Source organism: Phocoena phocoena, chromosome 13 (genome assembly GCF_963924675.1).
Source record: "Phocoena phocoena chromosome 13, mPhoPho1.1, whole genome shotgun sequence".
NCBI lineage: Eukaryota > Metazoa > Chordata > Mammalia > Artiodactyla > Phocoenidae > Phocoena > Phocoena phocoena.
In genome coordinates, this window is record NC_089231.1 from 25,894,390 (window position 1) to 25,912,222 (window position 17,833).

General features: G+C 55.6%; 1 protein-coding gene across 1 annotated transcript; it reads left to right on the forward strand.

Moving 5' to 3' along the window:
* The first annotated feature begins 5,000 nt into the window (after nucleotides 1–5,000).
* On the forward strand, nucleotides 5,001–17,279 carry ZBTB7C (zinc finger and BTB domain containing 7C). Its single transcript, XM_065890517.1, has 2 exons — nucleotides 5,001–6,205; nucleotides 16,628–17,279. The coding sequence occupies exons 1-2, from the start codon at nucleotides 5,001–5,003 to the stop codon at nucleotides 17,277–17,279; spliced, it is 1,857 nt and encodes a 618-aa protein (XP_065746589.1).
* The last annotated feature ends 554 nt before the right edge of the window (nucleotides 17,280–17,833 follow it).

Sequence of the window (17,833 nt, forward strand, 5' to 3'; positions counted from 1 at the left end):
TGTTGTCAGATGGCTGTCAGCCAACTTCAGGCACACGCTGGCTGAGAACAGCTTCTTGTGTGATCTTGCTCAGGATCCAGGTCAAACACATCTTCAGGCGGGACTCTAGAAACCCAAAGCTTTCCAGATCCAAATGATACGGGGCAGGTCCTTCCTGCCCCTCTGCCCAGTGAGATCTTCTTTATCCTTCACAGATCAGACAGGGCGCCTCCTCCTGGAAGCCTGCTCCGATCCCCTAGCCCGCAGGGGTCTGTTGCCTCCCTGTCCGTACCTCTCTCACTGGTGCTCAGTCCTGAGCCCCCCTGGCCTGCTTGGGTCTTAGGTCCCTAGTGTACAACCCTCAGCACTGACTCTGATTAAATCTCTAAACCTTTAGGGGCTAGGGTCCAAATCCCCCTACCCACAAGTCAGACTTTGTAAGGGGCAGTGTTATAAGGGGAATGAACGTGAGCTTTGGCACCAAATGCTGCCGGGTTCAGACCCTGGTTCGGACATTTGTGTGTGGCATTGGGCAAGTCACTTACCCTCTCCATACTCTTTCTTTATCTCTAGATTGGAGGTGATGATAAAAATATGTACCTTTCACGGTCGTGTTGATTGAAGAAGGCTTAGAGGTGCAATGACCGACACGTTACAGGCACTTGATAAATGGTAGCTGGTTTTGATTGTTATTATAAACGCTGGCTTGCCTGCTTGATTGATTTGGTTATTAGAACAGGACACAAATAAAAACAAAAATTCAAGTCACACTCAAGAAATTAGTTTGGAGGACTTCTAGAGCCAGGTTTCTACAGTGCAATTCTCTAAGTCCAAGGCCCCCTCTCTCCTTCCAAAGGCTCCAGCCCCACCTCTTCTCTGATCCTCTCATAGAAACACCCCCTCCTCCTCTTTAGCTGGTGAGCTAAAGGGCATGACCCATCTCCCTATAGTGAGAGCCGGGAGGCAGGTAGAGTACCTGAGGCTAGTGACGTTCTCATGTTACAGTTGAATTAACCTAGGCTGGAGATGAGAAGTGCTGCCTTTGCCAGAAGGCTACTTGGACGTACCTGGGCTCTAGAAACTTCCACAGAGGGCACAGGCCCAGGGGAGGCTGTGGTGAGCCTCATGTCCTCTAGAATGGGGACCACACCTGAAAAGGTTTCACTTGCCCTGCATTCTGGCTCTTTAACCTCCTTCTTCCATTTGCAAGCTCCTCTTTCCCCCTTTTCCTCCTCCGCCACTAGTTCTTGGCTCTATATTTTTTCTATCACCTTCATACCAGAGGTTCATATTTTGCGTCAAGCCTCTCCTAGCTGTCGAGCGGTTTGGTTTTGTGTTTGTGTGTGTGTGTGTGTGTGTGTGTGTGTGTGTAATTTTCTTTCCTGAGCGTGTTATTCTTGGAGAAGGAGTGCCCTGGCTTGGGCGATGGGAGGGATGGAAGGGAGGGGATGGAGGGCCTGGGTGCAAAGGTGGGGGCTGGACATGGCATCCCCTCTGGAACACTGCTGTCTGCGGGCCCACCAGGCATGGGGATCTTAGGGTCACCAGGGAAGCTTCCAGAGTGTAGGCATGATGGGGGCACTTCTTCCCAAAGAGTTAATAAAAACAGCAAACCACAGCCCCGCTTCCCCTGCTACCTCCTGCCAGGAAAAACAGCCCCGAGCTCTGTGGTTACATCTGTTCCTCCAGGAATGGTACAAAGACTCCAAACCATGCCATGGTGAGAAGTCGCTGCTGGACAGACCAGCCTTCAAGTCCAGGGTCACCCAGGCCTGTCACCCCCTCCCCACTGCCAGATCCACTTTGTGCTTTCTCATGGTCATGACGCTGGTTATAAGATTTCCCCTGTCCATCCAATGACAAGATGAGGAAAGAGAAGCCCAGAGAGCTGGTGGGGCCTCCCGGAGTCACACAGCTGTGGTTTCTGACCCCCAGGCCCAAGCAGACCAGCTCCAAAAGCATGGGAAGCAGGACATTTAGCACAGGGTTGGCGCTGTCCACCCCTCAGAGGGCTCGGGTGAGACAAGGATCACCTACACCCCATCCAACGGGTTCCAGCTCCTCTATTTAAGAAGGTAGGGATAAGTCTAAGGAATTGTGGGAATTTTTCCTGAAAAACATTTTTGTCTTTATAAGAATAAGCCCTTGGCAAGCAAGAAAACTTGCGTGAAAGAACTAATTTCCTGAGGTTTTAATGATTTGGGCTTTTAATCGTTGATGGGGCATTTCATTCACGAACAGTCTTTTCAGGTGAGAAGGTTCCTCTGAGTGTCAGAACCCTGCTACCATTAGGGTAGCTTCGTGGGAATTAGAAAAAGGTGTCATTTCCTCGATACATCTACTTCCATCTATCAAACCAGTGTCGTAATATACTGATTTTGTCAGAAGACAGCATTTAATGCCATCTGCCAGAAATGATAGCTATCCCAAACCCATAATGTCTATGAAGTGAATATTGCCTCTGTGTTGCCTGTTGTATTATCTGTTATCTTCCTGTGTAATCTATTATGTTATCTATTGCTGTATAACAAATTACTCTGAAACTGAGTAACTTAAAACAAGAATAAACGTTTACTATCTCCCGGTGTCTATGAGTCAGGAATTCCGAAGCAGCTTTGCTAAGTGGTTCTGATTCAGTGTCTTTCATGAAGCTGCACTCAGGCTGTCAGCAGGGGTGCTGTCCTCTGAATGCCTGACTGGGACTGAATGACCCACTCTCCTGGTGGCTCACTCACACAGCTGGTAACTTGGACCTGCTCGGTCCCTTGCCACGTGGACCTCGCCAAAGAACTGTCCTGATGACATGGCAGCTGGCTTCCCCCAGAGTGAGTGAACCCAGAGAGAGCCGGGCGGACACAGCGATGTGTTGTCACTTTTTGTTACTTTAGCCATTCCGATAGGTGTGTGGTGATATCTTATTCCTCTTGGGTGGGTATTGCTGCATCTTTATCGCAGCTGTTATGTCCCTGTGAGCTCTGTTAGAGCAAGGGCCTGCTTGGTTTGCCTTCTGTGCAGGGCAGGGCACAGGAAGAAACCCAAAGTCTATTTAGAGAATGAATGCACGGCCTGTGGGGTCTCTGGCCCTTTTTAAGCAGGCAGGAAAGCAGCAAGGCCTTTGCTCTGGGAAACCTCTTGAATACCTTCCCCGGGCGAGATTTCTGGGGGAAGGCTAAGGCCCTCCACCACCCACAGAGGAGCAGGGATGAGGCGGGCAGAGCACCCAGCACCCTGACACCCCACCGGGTCCCTGGTGCCTCCAGGCCACTTGGGGCACATATTGTGGGCCTGGCACTTCTCCCTTCTCCCCTTCCACAGCCTCTGACTTCTCAGGGCAGAAACATCCCAAGGATAAGTATGTGGGGATCCCCAAAGCTCTTGCCACTGGGCCGTGGGTCTTCCAGACTTTGTTTTTCTTTTCTCCCCACTGTAATTGCAGCCGGGGAAGGGCCAGGCCTTTGCTAGGATTTATCCATGGGCCACAGCCAAGCTTTGCCCCGAGTAGCAGGGCCGTCACTGCCCTGCAATAAAAATTGAGGTGGCTTGTGGTCCAGGTTGAATCTGTTGACTTGGGTTGTGAATTCTGCTCCCTGAAGGGAGGGAGTGCCTGCTGTCCTCTGCGCCCCCCTCCCCGACCGCTGGCGGCTATGACCGGCCACACTTCGTGTCTTATGTCTAGATAATGCTGAGGTGTCTTAGAAGAGGCTTCTCCCCGTAGGGATATGTTTCCCGAAGAGTAACAGAATACAGACATGATGAATTAGCTAACAATGAGCTCGAATTTAATATTGAATATAAATATTTATAGGTCAAATGGCTCACAGATATACACATATAGGAGGACAGTATTGTCTAAAAAATCAAGAATTGCAAATGAAGGGAAACCTCACCAGCTAAGATGAAGCCAGAAATAGGTCAGAAAGCAGAACACCTGCCAAAAGGCTCCCATTCCCTTGCTGAAAATGGGCCACGAGATCGGTTTGAAGATTCCTAGAAGCTGTTATCTGTTTGCTAGGGCTGCGATAACAAAGTACCACAGACTGGAGCTTAAACAGCAGAGATTTATTTTCTCACAGTTCTAGAGGCTGGAAGTCCAAGATCAGGGTGTTGGCAGGGTCGGTTTCCTCTGAGGCCTCTCTCTTCGACTTGTAGGTGGCTGTCTTCCACCCTGTGTCCTCACGTGGTCTTCCGTCTGTGTGTCTGTGCCCTGCTCTCCTCTTGTAAGGGTACTGGTCATACTGGACGAGAGCCCTCTCATAGGACTCCGTTTAAACCTTAATTCCCCTTTTAAAGAGCCTACGTCGAAATACAGGAACACTGACATACTGGGGGGTTAAGACTGCCACATGTGAAGTTGGGCTGGGGAACAACTCAGCTACCGTTAGAAGCCCTCTCCATTAGTACAGCCCGCATCAATATCCAAAAGTAGCAAAATCTGAATCTGTTAGAGGAGTCAGAGGATTTGTGAAGTAAACCAAAGCATTCTCCCAGAGGGAGCCCTGAGTCATGAGAGAAAATTCCTCCTTTGGCGCTTGACCCACAGACGTTGTGTGAGTCCGTAGCAGCCACCATTCCCGTAGCATACAGAGCAATGGAGTTTCACATGGCTGTCCGTCCCCGCGTTCAGGAATTGCACATTCCCAAAGTGGAATTCAGGGAAATCGGGCCTGCGAGAAGATTCCACAGCCTTTGCTAAAAGGCAGACGCCAGCTGCCCAATGACAAGCCCAACTCCAAGGGCCTTTGGGTCCCGGGAAGAGCCCAGTGGTTTACCGAGAAGCCCCAGCTTTTGAGCGGGGCTCTGAATTCCAGGTGAGATTGGGAAAAGCTGAGGAAGAGGGGCCGGGTTTCTAGTAGAGGGGGAGGGAGGGGAGCCCCAAGCAAAGGCAGGGGTGGGGTGGGCAAGCACGCCCACCGGCCTGGCCTCCCTGGGCCAGGGTCCCGGAGCTGGCATCCCCTCCTGGGGCCACGTCCTCTAACCCGGTCTCTCCTTGCGTGTGTCCCCACAGGGCTCTGGCTGAGAACATGGCCAATGGCATTGACGAGCTGATCGGCATTCCCTTCCCCAACCACAGCAGCGAGGTCCTGTGCAGCCTGAACGAGCAGCGGCATGACGGGCTGCTCTGCGACGTGCTCCTGGTGGTGCAAGAGCAGGAGTACCGCACCCACCGCTCCGTCCTGGCCGCCTGCAGCAAGTACTTCAAGAAGCTCTTCACAGCCGGCACCTTAGCCAGCCAGCCCTACGTCTACGAGATCGACTTCGTCCAGCCCGAGGCGTTGGCCGCCATCCTAGAGTTCGCCTACACCTCCACGCTCACCATCACGGCCTCCAACGTCAAGCACATCCTCAACGCCGCCAGGATGCTGGAGATCCAGTGCATCGTGAACGTGTGCCTCGAGATCATGGAGCCCGGGGGGGACGGGGAGGAGGAGGATGACAAAGAGGACGACGACGATGACGAAGATGACGACGATGAGGAGGATGAAGAGGAGGAGGAGGAGGAAGAGGAGGAGGAGGACGACGACACGGAGGACTTTGCTGATCAAGACAACTTGCCTGACCCCCAGGACATCAGCTGCCACCAAAGCCCTTCCAGGATGGACCACCTCTCGGAGGCCTGTTCAGACGCTCCCAGGGACTTCCCCGATTCCTTCCGGGCCGGCAGCCCTGGCCACCTGGGCGTGATCCGGGACTTCTCCATTGAATCTCTGCTGAGGGAGAACCTGTACCCCAAAGCCAACATCCCCGACAGGAGACCCTCCTTATCTCCGTTCGCCCCGGACTTCTTTCCACACCTCTGGTCGGGGGACTTCGGTGCCTTTGCCCAGCTGCCCGAGCAGCCCATGGACAGCGGGCCCCTAGACCTGGTCATCAAGAACCGCAAGATCAAGGAGGAGGAGAGGGGGGAGCTGCCCCCACCTCCGCCACCGCCCTTCCCCAGCGACTTCTTCAAGGCCATGTTCCCGGACCTTCCCGGGGGGCCGCTGGGCCCCATCAAGGCAGAGAATGACTACGGTGCCTATCTCAACTTCCTGAGCGCCACCCACCTAGGGGGGCTCTTCCCGCCCTGGCCGCTGGTGGAGGAGCGCAAGCTGAAGCCCAAGGCCTCTCAGCAGTGCCCCATCTGCCACAAAGTCATCATGGGGGCCGGGAAGCTACCACGGCACATGAGGACCCACACCGGGGAGAAGCCATACATGTGCAACATCTGCGAGGTCCGCTTCACCAGGTGCGAACGGAGGCCTGTGGGTGTGAGGGGCAGGGCGGGGAGGGCCGGGGGCCTCGGGGATGGAGAGAGACCCAGGTCAGGGGAGGTCCAGCTGGATCCTAGATGCACAGCAAGCTCATCGCCAGAACAGGTGCGAGGCATTAGCTGGTGCAGTGATTTTCGGATATTTTCCTATTTGTGCTATTAGGTAGAAGGCCAAGATGCCAAAGAGATCAGAGCGGAGCTGTTCTGGTTAAGGCAGAAGTGGGGAGGGGGGATCTCAGCACCCGCTGCAGATCCAGGAAAGCCGGTTTGAAGCTCCCCAATGGAGTGCAGCCCCTCCTTTATTTTATTTGGAGCTCAGACAGCATGCCAGGGCCTGTCTTGAATGGATTACATATACTACCGCCCCCGCCATGTCTGGAAGTCAGGGAGGGCCATGGGCTTTGTCCACAGATAGGTGATCTGTCTCCCAGTGGCTAGTCAGCCACTCATAAGCCCAGCTGGGAAATGGCAGAGCTGGGACTTGAACCCCAGTGAGACCCCTGTAGGCCCTTTCAGTCCTATTTTGGGTCAGACCCAAAGGCTGGGCCTCCTTTTACGTTCTCCCCCTTGACTGTCCATGTTGGGAAGAGGGTTAGCTCTATGCCGTTATAAAAGTTGAACTTTGAAATCAATACACGATAAGCCTTTCGTCTTGCCCGGACTCCATCCCGTTCAGCACACGTGTGTTGTGTACCTTCTCTGCACAGCAACTCTTGTGGTCAAACTGGTGGGATGATGTGGGGTCCGATTTGTCCAGTGCTAGGTTTTGCTGGGCCTCATTTGGGGGAGATCAGGTCTATTGGTGCCGATTGTGGTCACTGATGTGAGGCTGACCTTCCCAGCCGTGTCCACACTGCGGAAGGTTCTGGTGAGTGCCCTGCTTCAGGGCTTGGCCATTCCGGTGTGTCGGATGTGGTTTACCTGCCCTGGAACTGTGACTTCCTAGACCAGGTCCTTTCCCCACATTGCCGCCGTCCCCATCAGAGAACCCGCCTTGAGAAACCCACACTTATTCCAGTGGTGCTGCTGTCACCCCGTAGCCCCCTAGCAGTTCATCTTTGGGACTTGCTGGGGGCTCATTCTTTTGATTTGCCCCCGTGGGCCCAAAGCTTGGGTTTTTGAGGAGAGTGCAATGTTTGGCATCAGGTTGATTATCAAATCAGGGGCAGTGCTTTTGGGGGAAAAACAAGATGAGTTCTGCTAAGTAACGAGACGCACTCTCTTTGGCGGCTTGGAAACTCGATTTGAGGTTGCCAGAGAGGGCACAGGAATACGTTCAGCTGACAGTTGTGAAAACAGCTCTGCAGGGTCTTCCGGTGACCGCTTCGAAAGACAACGCGGATTGTTTCCAAGGTGGCCTTGGGTCCCCTCACAGCTGCTTCTGTGAAGGAAACCCCAGCAGAATCTCCCAGCTGCTCTGAGCTGACAGTGAAGGGAGAATTTCCGGGTGCAGAGGGGCAGGGCCCCCCATACCCCGGGTGTGTCCCCTTCCACCCAGCAACGCTGACCTCAGGTACTTGCTTCTCTTATCGCTGCAGAGAAGCTGGCCCCAAAGTCACCGAGATTCACCCCCTCTCGGGTGCCCCCCACTAATGGCCCTGCCGCTCTTATGTCACCTCCACCTCCCACCCTCCTCTTCTTCTGAATTCACCTTAGATCCACAGAACCCCTGTAAAGGCTTGACAAAAGCACAGGGATAACGGAAGATAAAACAGAGCCCAGTCCAAATTCAAGCACAGTTCATGCATCTGGAGCCAGTGCCTCTCCGCAGCCCCCTGGGAATGACTTCAAGACGTGGACACCCTTCACAGGCCTGATCCAGAAAAGCCAGCCCCTGAGTCCTGCCATCTGGGCTCCACCTCCTTTGCTTGTCCCCTGCGCAGATGGCTGACACTTGGGGACACCCCTCCCTCCAGGGGAGACCCTGGTCTGTGGCTTCAAGGGGATGTGCTGCATCTCAGGGTACCTCAGAGCGAGCCTGCCCTGCCCCCCCACCAAGTCCCCATCTCCCTTCCGTTCCCCACTTCCCTCCGGGCCTTTCCCACACTCCGCTGCGAGGGCCATGGCGGTCTGTGTCCCTGCCTTCCCTAGGGAAAGCTTTAAACTCGGTCAGTCGAGACAGACTTCTCACCCTCTTGACACCAGCACATCCTGTGCGTGGGCCTCCTGGTTTGGGCCTCAATGCTGTGTTGTATAGGAGGGTCGCATTCCAGAACCCTCCCTCCCAGCACATTCCTGCTGATCACTCAGGGTGGCCTCTGTGCCTGCCGGCTCACCACCCCTCCAGGCCAGATCAGCTGTGGGGCGGCTTCCAGCCATCCAGCCCCCGGCCCTGCCCTCCCTGCGGTCTAGTCCTGTTCAGCAGAACGACAGCCACCTGGGCCCCCAGGCCTGTCTCCAGCTGACGCAGCTTCGTTCCCGCCTCCATCCACATCTCCCCTCACTTGGTGCCCACTGGGCACTGGTCCCCCTGAGACAGATCAGAAAAGCTCTGGGGTCCCCCTCCCAGGAGCAGAGATACCCGGAGTGGGGAGAGGGTGGAGGAGAGTTTCTTGGCCTCCTCCCCTAGGGACTTTATTTCTCACTGTGGGCTGTGGCTGCCCGTGATGGACACCCCTCCCCATCACCTCTTCGGAATCACTGGTTCCTTGCTGCCCTCCTGTCGCCTCCCCGGAGCTGCCTGCAGGATTCTTTTCAGCCTTCCTAGAGCCTCAACCCTGGCCTGTCCAGGTCCGGGTGGCCTGTAACACTCTATACAGCCAAGTCCTCTCGCAGCCTTTCCACGGGGACCCCCCCCCCACCCCCGCTTTGTGGCTGACTTCCTGCCGCCACCATCCGTAACACTGCCCTCCTCAGCTGGAGGCATCTTCAGCAGCCACTTAGAGCAGCAGCTGCTGCCTCTTTGACTCGGAATCCCCAGACTCCCTTGCAATGCAAAGCCACTACCTGGGACTGGACCGCCCGCGAGGCTGAGGGACCCCTGACCTGCTGCCCTCACGTCCTCCTCGTGGACACTGTTTTCCTTTCTGGAGCCCGAGTCTTTGCTTAATTATAGCTGAGCTTCTGCTCTCCGGTCAGGCCTCCTTTCCTCTCTTCTTGATGTTGACGTCACTTCCCCTCCCTCCTGGGGGACGTTGGAGTGAGCCACCCTCCCCCTGCAAGGTGGCCCCGGCTCTGAGTTACGGCCTCTGATGCCAGCTCCCAGCATGTCCACGCCCCGCGGGCACATCATTCTCCGTGGCTCCAGCAGCACAACACGGCGGGGGGGCCTTGGGCGTCCTTCCAACAGAGCCCCTGAGGCCCCACTTACTGCTCTCGTTCTGTGGGTGTCCAAGAAGGGACTGCAGCCCCGCCATCATGTGTCTGTTCCTTGGTGTCGGGCATCTCACCTCCGAGCCAGCTCCAGATTTCAGCCAGTCCCACAGTTGTCCCACCACTGATCTTTCCAGCTATGAGACACCCCTGGAGCCCCAGGAAAGGCCTCAAAGGCTTCAACCAGACTGTGTATCTCTGGCCCCATGCTGTCCCCTCCTAGCTCTGGCCATCCCGTGATCACCTGGACTCCAAGTTCCTCTGTCTGTGCCTGAGTCTATGTGTCCACTCCCCTAGCCTGGTCCAAGGTCACCATTTTCTTCCTGAGGACGGCTGCGGTCTGTGCTGGCTGCAGAGACAGCTCGTGATGAAACTGGACCTGTGGCTCTGACTTGGGAGAGAGAAACAGTTCCAGGACTTAGGGCATAGGTAGCCTGGACCAAGATTCCCCCAGACCCTCCTCGTCAGGAGTCCTTTACTTCTATTCCCAGAAAGTCTGGAAGCCTGGGCTAAAGGTCAGGACTACAGGGTTAGTGGGCCAGAGGTGGCCCCTAGGCTGGGCCTTGAAGAACGGGGAGCACGTGGGCCAGGGAGGACAAGAAGGTATTCATCCTCTCTGTGTGTAGAGGGACGCTGCTGCCCTTGGTGGGGCTTCTCCCTGCCCACCCACCTCGCAGGGCCCTCCCCCTCCTCGCTGCCCCAACCCCTGTCATCACCACCAAATAGGCCTGGCCTGGGCCTATGAAGGCCTCAGAAGACTCTTAATTGCTCCTGTCCTGCCACTTGGGTCCTTGAGTACAGGCCGCCTGTCGGGGGAGCCCCTAGAGCGCATGCTTGGGCAGTCTTCCCTCCTGGAGCCCCTGCATCCCATCCGCAGCCTGGCTCTCACAGGCCCTCCAGTCAGGTCTGACGGACACGTGGTGAAGTCAAGAAGCTGCCACACGTGAGAAGAGACCAGCTCCTGAGACAACAGTGGTACCGTGGAGGAGAAGGATGGGCAACCCAAGCTCTGTACCCCGAGAAATCAATCTCTGAGGGGCCACGATTTCCCCAGTCTCCACTGAATCCCCTACCGACATCCCGTGAAGGCTGCAACTTTTAGCCCCCGGCCCCCGGCCCCCAGAGCAAGCCAAATGCTGATTGCTCCTTGGCGTCCCACAGTTCTCTCTCCAGACAAGGCCAGGAGCCTTGCAGCTGATGCTTTTTCTTCCCCCCTGTATTTTTTTCTTCGCTCCCCCACTCCTGGCAGCTCTGGGGACCTTATTAAGATAATGTAATATCATTAGCAGCGGCAGCAGGAAGATAATTTGTCTCAGACCATCAGGTTACCAAGAAGTCTGAGTGGATGGTGTTGGGAAAGCGTTATCCTCACTTGGGAGCCTCCACCGAGGCCCAGGACCCGGGGCCCTTTCCTTTCACTCAGGGGAATGATATCACCAGGACTGGCTCATCTTTCTTGACGATGAGCTCTCCGAGCTGGAAGGGGGAATACCAGTCAAGGCTTGCATGCATGTGACCTGGCCTGGGTCCCAGGTTCAGAGTAAAGGGATGAGACGGCAGACAAGGGGACAGGGCGAGGGAGGAGCACGTCAGGTTTGGACTGGGCAGTTCTGAGAAGTGGCCCCGCACCAGCGGGCCGCGGCCATGACCACCCACTGTACAGTGAGGAGCACCGGGCAGAACTCCAAAGCATCTGCTGGGTTCTTATCCGAGCAGGTTCCGGTACCATCCGGGCCACATGCTGAACGAGTGCAGAGGGAGCAGGGCCGGCACGTGGTGACACAGAGGGCAGTGTCTCCCGGGGACTGCAGCCCCTTGGAAAGGGCACTGCCGTGGTGATCAGGAACCCCAGCTTGAGGGCTTGCATCTGCCTCTAACTAGCTGTGTGACTTTGGCCGAGTCACCTCCCCTCTCTGGGCCTCGGTTTCCCCATGTGTAACACGAGGGGGTTGGAGCAGGTGCTCCCTAAGTTCACGCCCAGATTTATGACCCCATATATTGCCCAAGATCAGGAAAGCTCTGGACACATGACAGCACTTCTCTTTGCCTCCTCTTCCTCACGAGGATGACGGAAGGGCCAATTTCACGGGCTTTACTGAAGCCCTTATAACCAACCACCTGCGCAGTTAGGTCCTGACCCGCGCTCACGATTAGTACTGACGGGAACGTCCCTGAGCCTGGGCTCCTTTTTTGCAGCTCGCTGTCCATGAATTTGCTGCTTCCTGCATCATCTTGCTGTCCAGGCGCCTAACAAGACAGGGCCCCAGGAGCCAGGGACAGGGCGGTGGCTCTGCAGGCATGAGGGGCAGCTAAGGGAAACAGCACACGTGATGGCCCTGCCCTGGGAATAGCATGCATGGGAAATAAAGGCAGCAAAGACAGCCCCTGAACAGGTGTTCCCATCTGCCAGGAGCACCTGTGTGGTTGAATTGGGGCCACAAAGCGCAGACAGGGAGACTGGGCCCCCAGAGCTCGGGACTTGCTGGGAGGGCAATGCTGATACGTGTGGGGCCTTTAGGGGACAGAAGAGAATGAGGCTGACACATCGTCCTCTGTTGCTCCCTCCCTGCCCCTCAAGTGACCTGCCTCGGGCTGCAGCGTTCAAGTGCTCTGGAAGGTCAGGGCAAAGGATAAGACCTGGGTAGACAGAGAAGGGTTTATGAAAGACCGCACGTGAGTTTGACCACTGAAGAATCAGGGGGATTGGGAGTGGTAGACATTTCAGGCAGGGCAGTTTGCAAGGGTAAACTCAGAGAGGAAGGATGTGGGTGCAGGGAAGAGGAGGGCTCACGGCTGGGAAGGAAAGAGCACACATGCCGGCATCTACGCTTGGACATCTGGTGGGACACTAAGGGATGGAGCGTGGTGTCCAAACACGGGATACGCACAGAAGGGGAAGGAGCCAGGGCTTACCAGCATCCATCCCATAATATGGCAGGCTCTGAGCCAGGGGGGCTGGTGGTCCAGCTCATGCCAACGGAGATTCAAAGATGCAAAGCTGACCAGAGCATGCATGGCCTGCTAGGGGAACAATGTGTCCATGTGGTGTGTGGGTGCAGTACTGTGGGGAGGGGCGGGGGCTGGCAAAGGATATGGGGTGATTATTTCTTTCCAGCTTTATTGAGATATAGTTGACATATAACACTGTATAACTTTAAGGTGTACAACAGTGATGATTTGATATGCACATATATTGTGAAACGATTACCACAATCACATTAGTTAACACACCCATCACGTCACTTAGTTACCTTTTTTGTGTGTGTGGTGAGAACATCTAAGATCTACTCTCTTAGTAACTTTCAACTATATAATACAGTATCGTTCACTATAGTCACCAAGGGCCCCCAGATCTTATCCCTTTATAATTGGAAGGCGTGAGCTTGTAAGGAGACTTCAAAGCCATGCTAAGGGGTGAGTTAGCACAGAGGCCTTCGGACAGGGTTAGGGGGCTTGGAAGATTTTAAGGGGGCACCGGACCCCCAGTCCTGAAGGAAAATGGCCAAGAGCTCAGCTGCTGAGAGTCAGACTGGAACATTCCAACTCACTCACGATGCCTCTGCCAGCAGATCAGATGCGTAAAGGAGCAAGGGTAGAAGAGCGGTAATACGTGAAGCCAGCCAGCCAGAAAGAGATTCAGTATGAGCCCATTACCCAGATGCAAACACTCTCAGAACACCAAAGGCACAGCCTCCCATTTTAGAGGTCAGGAAACTGAGGCCCAGGGCAGCAAAGGACCTGGTCCGGTTCTTAGAGTGTGCCGAGCCCGGGCCCCGCTCTGCCAATGCACACGCGCGTTACATCTACATGGAAAGGTCATTACAGAAATAAGGAGTCTGTGTGACCTTAAGAAAGCCATTCCCTCCCTGGGAATGGGCTGGGTTAGATCAGTATTTTCAAGGTCCTGGGAAGCATACCGCTAGGGATGCAGGTTACTGGGCCCACTGATTCAGACATGTTCTCAGTAAACTAAATGCTCTCTAAATTTTTTCCAGGACTAACTTATGAGGTTTGTCCACCCCCCTCCCCCGCTGCTCCCATGAAAAGTCTCCACTGGGGACAGTGGCTCCTGCCCAGGCTGAGCTGCTCCCAGAGCTTGGCCCAGTCTTCTGACCCCAGAGACGGAAGGCTGGCTGCAGATGTCCTGGTATGATTGTTTGGGCTGTACTTTCTGAGGCAGCCCCTACAGGCTTCAGGCTGGGAACACTCAGTATGAAAATCCTCAGAAGAGCTTGCAAACAAACCATGCCCAGATAGCCCTCCATGCCCCTCTGCCCCTCACCGGCTGGTACCTTTGGGAAAGCTGTTTGACTTCGCTGAGCCCCCAGCGATTCCTCAGTCCAAGTGAGGAAATTAATCCAGGTGTGTTGAATCGAGCTCATGCAAACGGAGATTCCTCGTCAATAGGAACTGATGTCTAGCCCTAGGTTCAACTCTGCATGGAGAGGTTAAATAACTTGCCTAAAGGTCACCCAGCAAGTTAGTGGAGGGTCTGAAGCTGGAGCAGGGGCTCCCACACCCCTACTGGGGGTCCCTTTCCTGCACTGTACCTTGCCTGTGAATAATGACTTTCCAGGGTCATGAAATGGTGTACTTGCCTGCTCACAGCAGGTGCTCAACGAGAGGAAATTGTAGTCACCTTCTCAGCACGTCTCCCACACTTGGGCCAGTCGCCTCTGAAGTGTGATTTACTTTAGGTGCCCTAACAAAAAGCTCAGGAGAAGCAGTGCATATTTAAAGAGGCCCTTGACATTTGAAGATTTACCATTTGCATTGTCCATTATTTTAAATATATGTAATAGTAATTTTTTAAAAATCTCCCTTATAAGGTTGTAGTGAGGATTGAATGAGATGATGTATTTAAAGCCCCACTGGTGACTCTCAGCTGACCCTCCACTAGGCCCTGGTGAGGATGAGTCCCTCAGCCAGTGAGTGAGCCTAGCCAACCACCTAGCATAGCCAACCACCTAGCATCAGTGTTTCATCAGAGCCTGAGCAAACGTGTGGAGTCCCGAGACGTATTCCCCAGGACTGTACAGCGTCACTCTAGGGCTACAAATAGCGCTCTGCACCCCACCCCTACGTCTTTACACAGGTCACAGTGCAGTGCTGAGGAAAGAGGCCTAGGCTGTTCTAGTCCCAGCTCTGCCATTACCCTTGCGGTGACCTTAGGGACTTCACCTCCCTGGTCCTAACCCTAACCCTCCCTGGGCCTCAGTTTGCCCACCAGCCAACTGAAGGATTAACCTAGGCCAGTGGTTCTCAGACCACCAGCAGCAGCAACACCCGGCAACATATTCAAAATGCAAACTCTCTGCTCTCTCCCCCGCAGACCTACTGACTCAGGCAGTCTGGGAGGGAGGCCCAGCACTCGGTGTTTCATCAGACCCTGATAATGGCTCATCAAGTTTGAGATCCACTAGCCAGGATGCTCAAAAATCCAATCACCTGGATGAAATGTGGGTTACAAAGACCATAAGAGCAACATGCTGGCGGCAGAAGGGCACATGAGATGTCACAGCGGGGTACTTACTGTGCAGCCTGGGGGCAGCTGGTGGGCTGTGGGAAGGGCAGGGACGGGGATGGCGGTGTCTGGTGTGTGAAGGATACCAACTCTCCCTTCCTCTGCCCTGCCTACCCCACTCTCCACCCCCACCCCCCACGTGCCCTCCAGCCTTCCAGGGAGTACAGGTGGGGGAAACGGATCTGTCCTTTTGGTCCTTCTCCCCTGGTCCCTGCCAGTGTACTCATGAATGTCCTTTTCTCTCCTGCCCCACCCCTGGGGAACTAGCCGGAAAATGAGAGCCAGTGAGACCTCTAGCGGCCAGGGGACACCAGGAGACCAGGACCCGCTCCTGCTGTGCTGGGGTTATGTTGAGTGTGGTTTAAATCTGGCCATTTTAGGGCGGATGCCTGGGCTCCACATCTGCTCCAACCTCAAAACCAAGCCAAAAATTACAGGCAGATGCTCCACCCAAGCCACACCTGCAGGGAGGAGGTGGAAGGCTGGACACAGCTCCCTGGCCTGCCCGGCCTGGTCAAGGAAGGCTGCAGAGGGATCCTGAGAGTTCTCGAAGCTCACCTGCCTCCACTTCTGCGTGGCTGAAAGGCTCCTTTAGCTGGTTTATGCAGCATTCAGTCTTTACAAAAACAGGCTTGAGACGTCTGTTTTCCTTTCAAGACCGCCAGGAGGTGTGTTGAATCTAGCTCAACACAACCCGAATTTCTCTCCCATCAGCTCTGGACAACGGGAATTGACATCTCGTGCTAGGTTCGGCTCAGTGCAGAGAGGTTAAGTAACTCACCTAAGGTCACCCATCACATTAGCAGTGGGTCTGCAGCTGGAGCAGAGGCTCCCACACCTGCTGATGGGAGCCGCAGCCCCACGTCATATCTTACCTCTGAATAATACTGCTTAAACCCTGAAAAGCTCTGCCCTAGCTTAGGCTGCATTCTTGTTGCACCTGGCTGTTTTGTAAACCCTGGAATTGTCTGCAGACAAAGAGGAGAGCCAAGGGCTGGGGCTAAGAAACCACAGTGCAGGAGTGACTTGAACAAGGTGTGCCTGATCCCTGTAGCCTCCCAGATTAGTGCTGAGGACTGACAGGTCTCAACAGCCCAGGGGCTGGGATGGGATCAGGGTGAACCTCGAGGAAAGACCCTGTTGCCTGGAGAGAGTGGAGCTGAAGGTGCAATCCAGTATGAGAAGTGGCTGCCCCACTGGAGGACTAATGAAAGATTGCTGACTTTCGGGGCCTCTGTCCCCAGCAAGTCTATTTTGCAGTCTATGAGACAGGCCCTGACAGAGCGGGCACTTCATTCTCCTGAGCTTATGCGTACCAGGTGTTCTGGAATGACAGCAGCCTCTCTGGGCCCAGCTGCTGATCCACTCTCTAATCCAGGGGAGGAGCCACACCTGTTTGGGGTGGCGCAGTAGTTGAAGGTAAATTCTAGCAGGGGTCCCATTCCTGAGGGTTGACACCACAGCAGTCGGGAGCCTTAGCGGGTTCTGGAGGAAGGGGAGCAGAGAGTGAGGAGTGGCTCCTGGGGTTCTGGGCAGGGACTGACTCTGGCTCTGCCTTGCAGGCAGGACAAGCTGAAGATCCACATGAGGAAGCACACGGGGGAGCGGCCCTACCTGTGCATCCACTGCAACGCCAAGTTCGTGCACAACTACGACCTCAAGAACCACATGCGCATCCACACGGGCGTGCGGCCCTACCAGTGCGAGTTCTGCTACAAGAGCTTCACGCGCTCCGACCACCTGCACCGCCACATCAAGCGCCAGAGCTGCCGCATGGCCCGGCCCCGGCGCGGCCGCAAGCCCGCCGCCTGGAGGGCCGCCAGCCTGCTCTTTGGGCCCGGCGGCCCGGCCCCGGAGAAGGCGGCCTTCGTGATGCCCCCCGCGCTGGGAGACGTGGGCGGCCACCTGGGCGGGGCCGCCGTGTGCCTCCCGGGCCCCAGCCCCGCCAAGCACTTCCTGGCGGCGCCCAAGGGCGCGCTGAGCCTGCAAGAGCTGGAGCGGCAGTTCGAGGAGACGCAGATGAAGCTGTTCGGGCGCGCGGAGCTCGAGGCCGAGCGGAACGCGGGGGGCCTCTTGGCCTTCGCGCTGGCCGAGAACGTGGCCGCCGCGCGTCCCTACTTCCCGCTGCCCGACCCGTGGGCCGCGGGCCTGGCCGGCCTCCCCGGGCTCGCCGGCCTCAACCACGTGGCCTCCATGTCTGAAGCCAACAACTAGGCTGAGCCTCATCACCCCCAGTCCTGCTTCCCTGCCCCCTCCCAGGCCCACCTGCCCCATCCAATGGGTCTGAACTTTTTATTTCAAAAGAAAAAAGGAAAAAAAATAGCAGTCGCAGTGGTATTTTCTGGGCCTCCTGAGGCAGCTGCCTCCCCTTTGCTGGGGTCTGAGATGGGCATCTCCTCCCAAAAGGCCTGGCCTCTCTCTGGCTGTCTCTCTGCTCTCACACAGAAACTCACAGGGGCCCATGCCAAAGAGGAGGCCCCAGGCCAGGTGTCCAGAAGCACTTTGGAGCTGTGTGGGGCTAGACGGAGGGAGGTGTCTTGAGGCAGACCGGATGGAGCAGGGCTGAAGGTAGGGTCCTGAGATACACATCCTGAGCCCCGCCACTCTAAGGCAGAGTCCCTGCTGACACTGTTCCGATGGGTCATTTTTCCCATCTCCAGTGGCCCTGGGATCCTTAGGGGAAGTGACCTATAGGCAGGGAGAGGGTGTCCTGGGGTCCGGGCCCATTTTTCCCTCCCTGTCCTGTGACCGCGGACAGGTCAGCCATC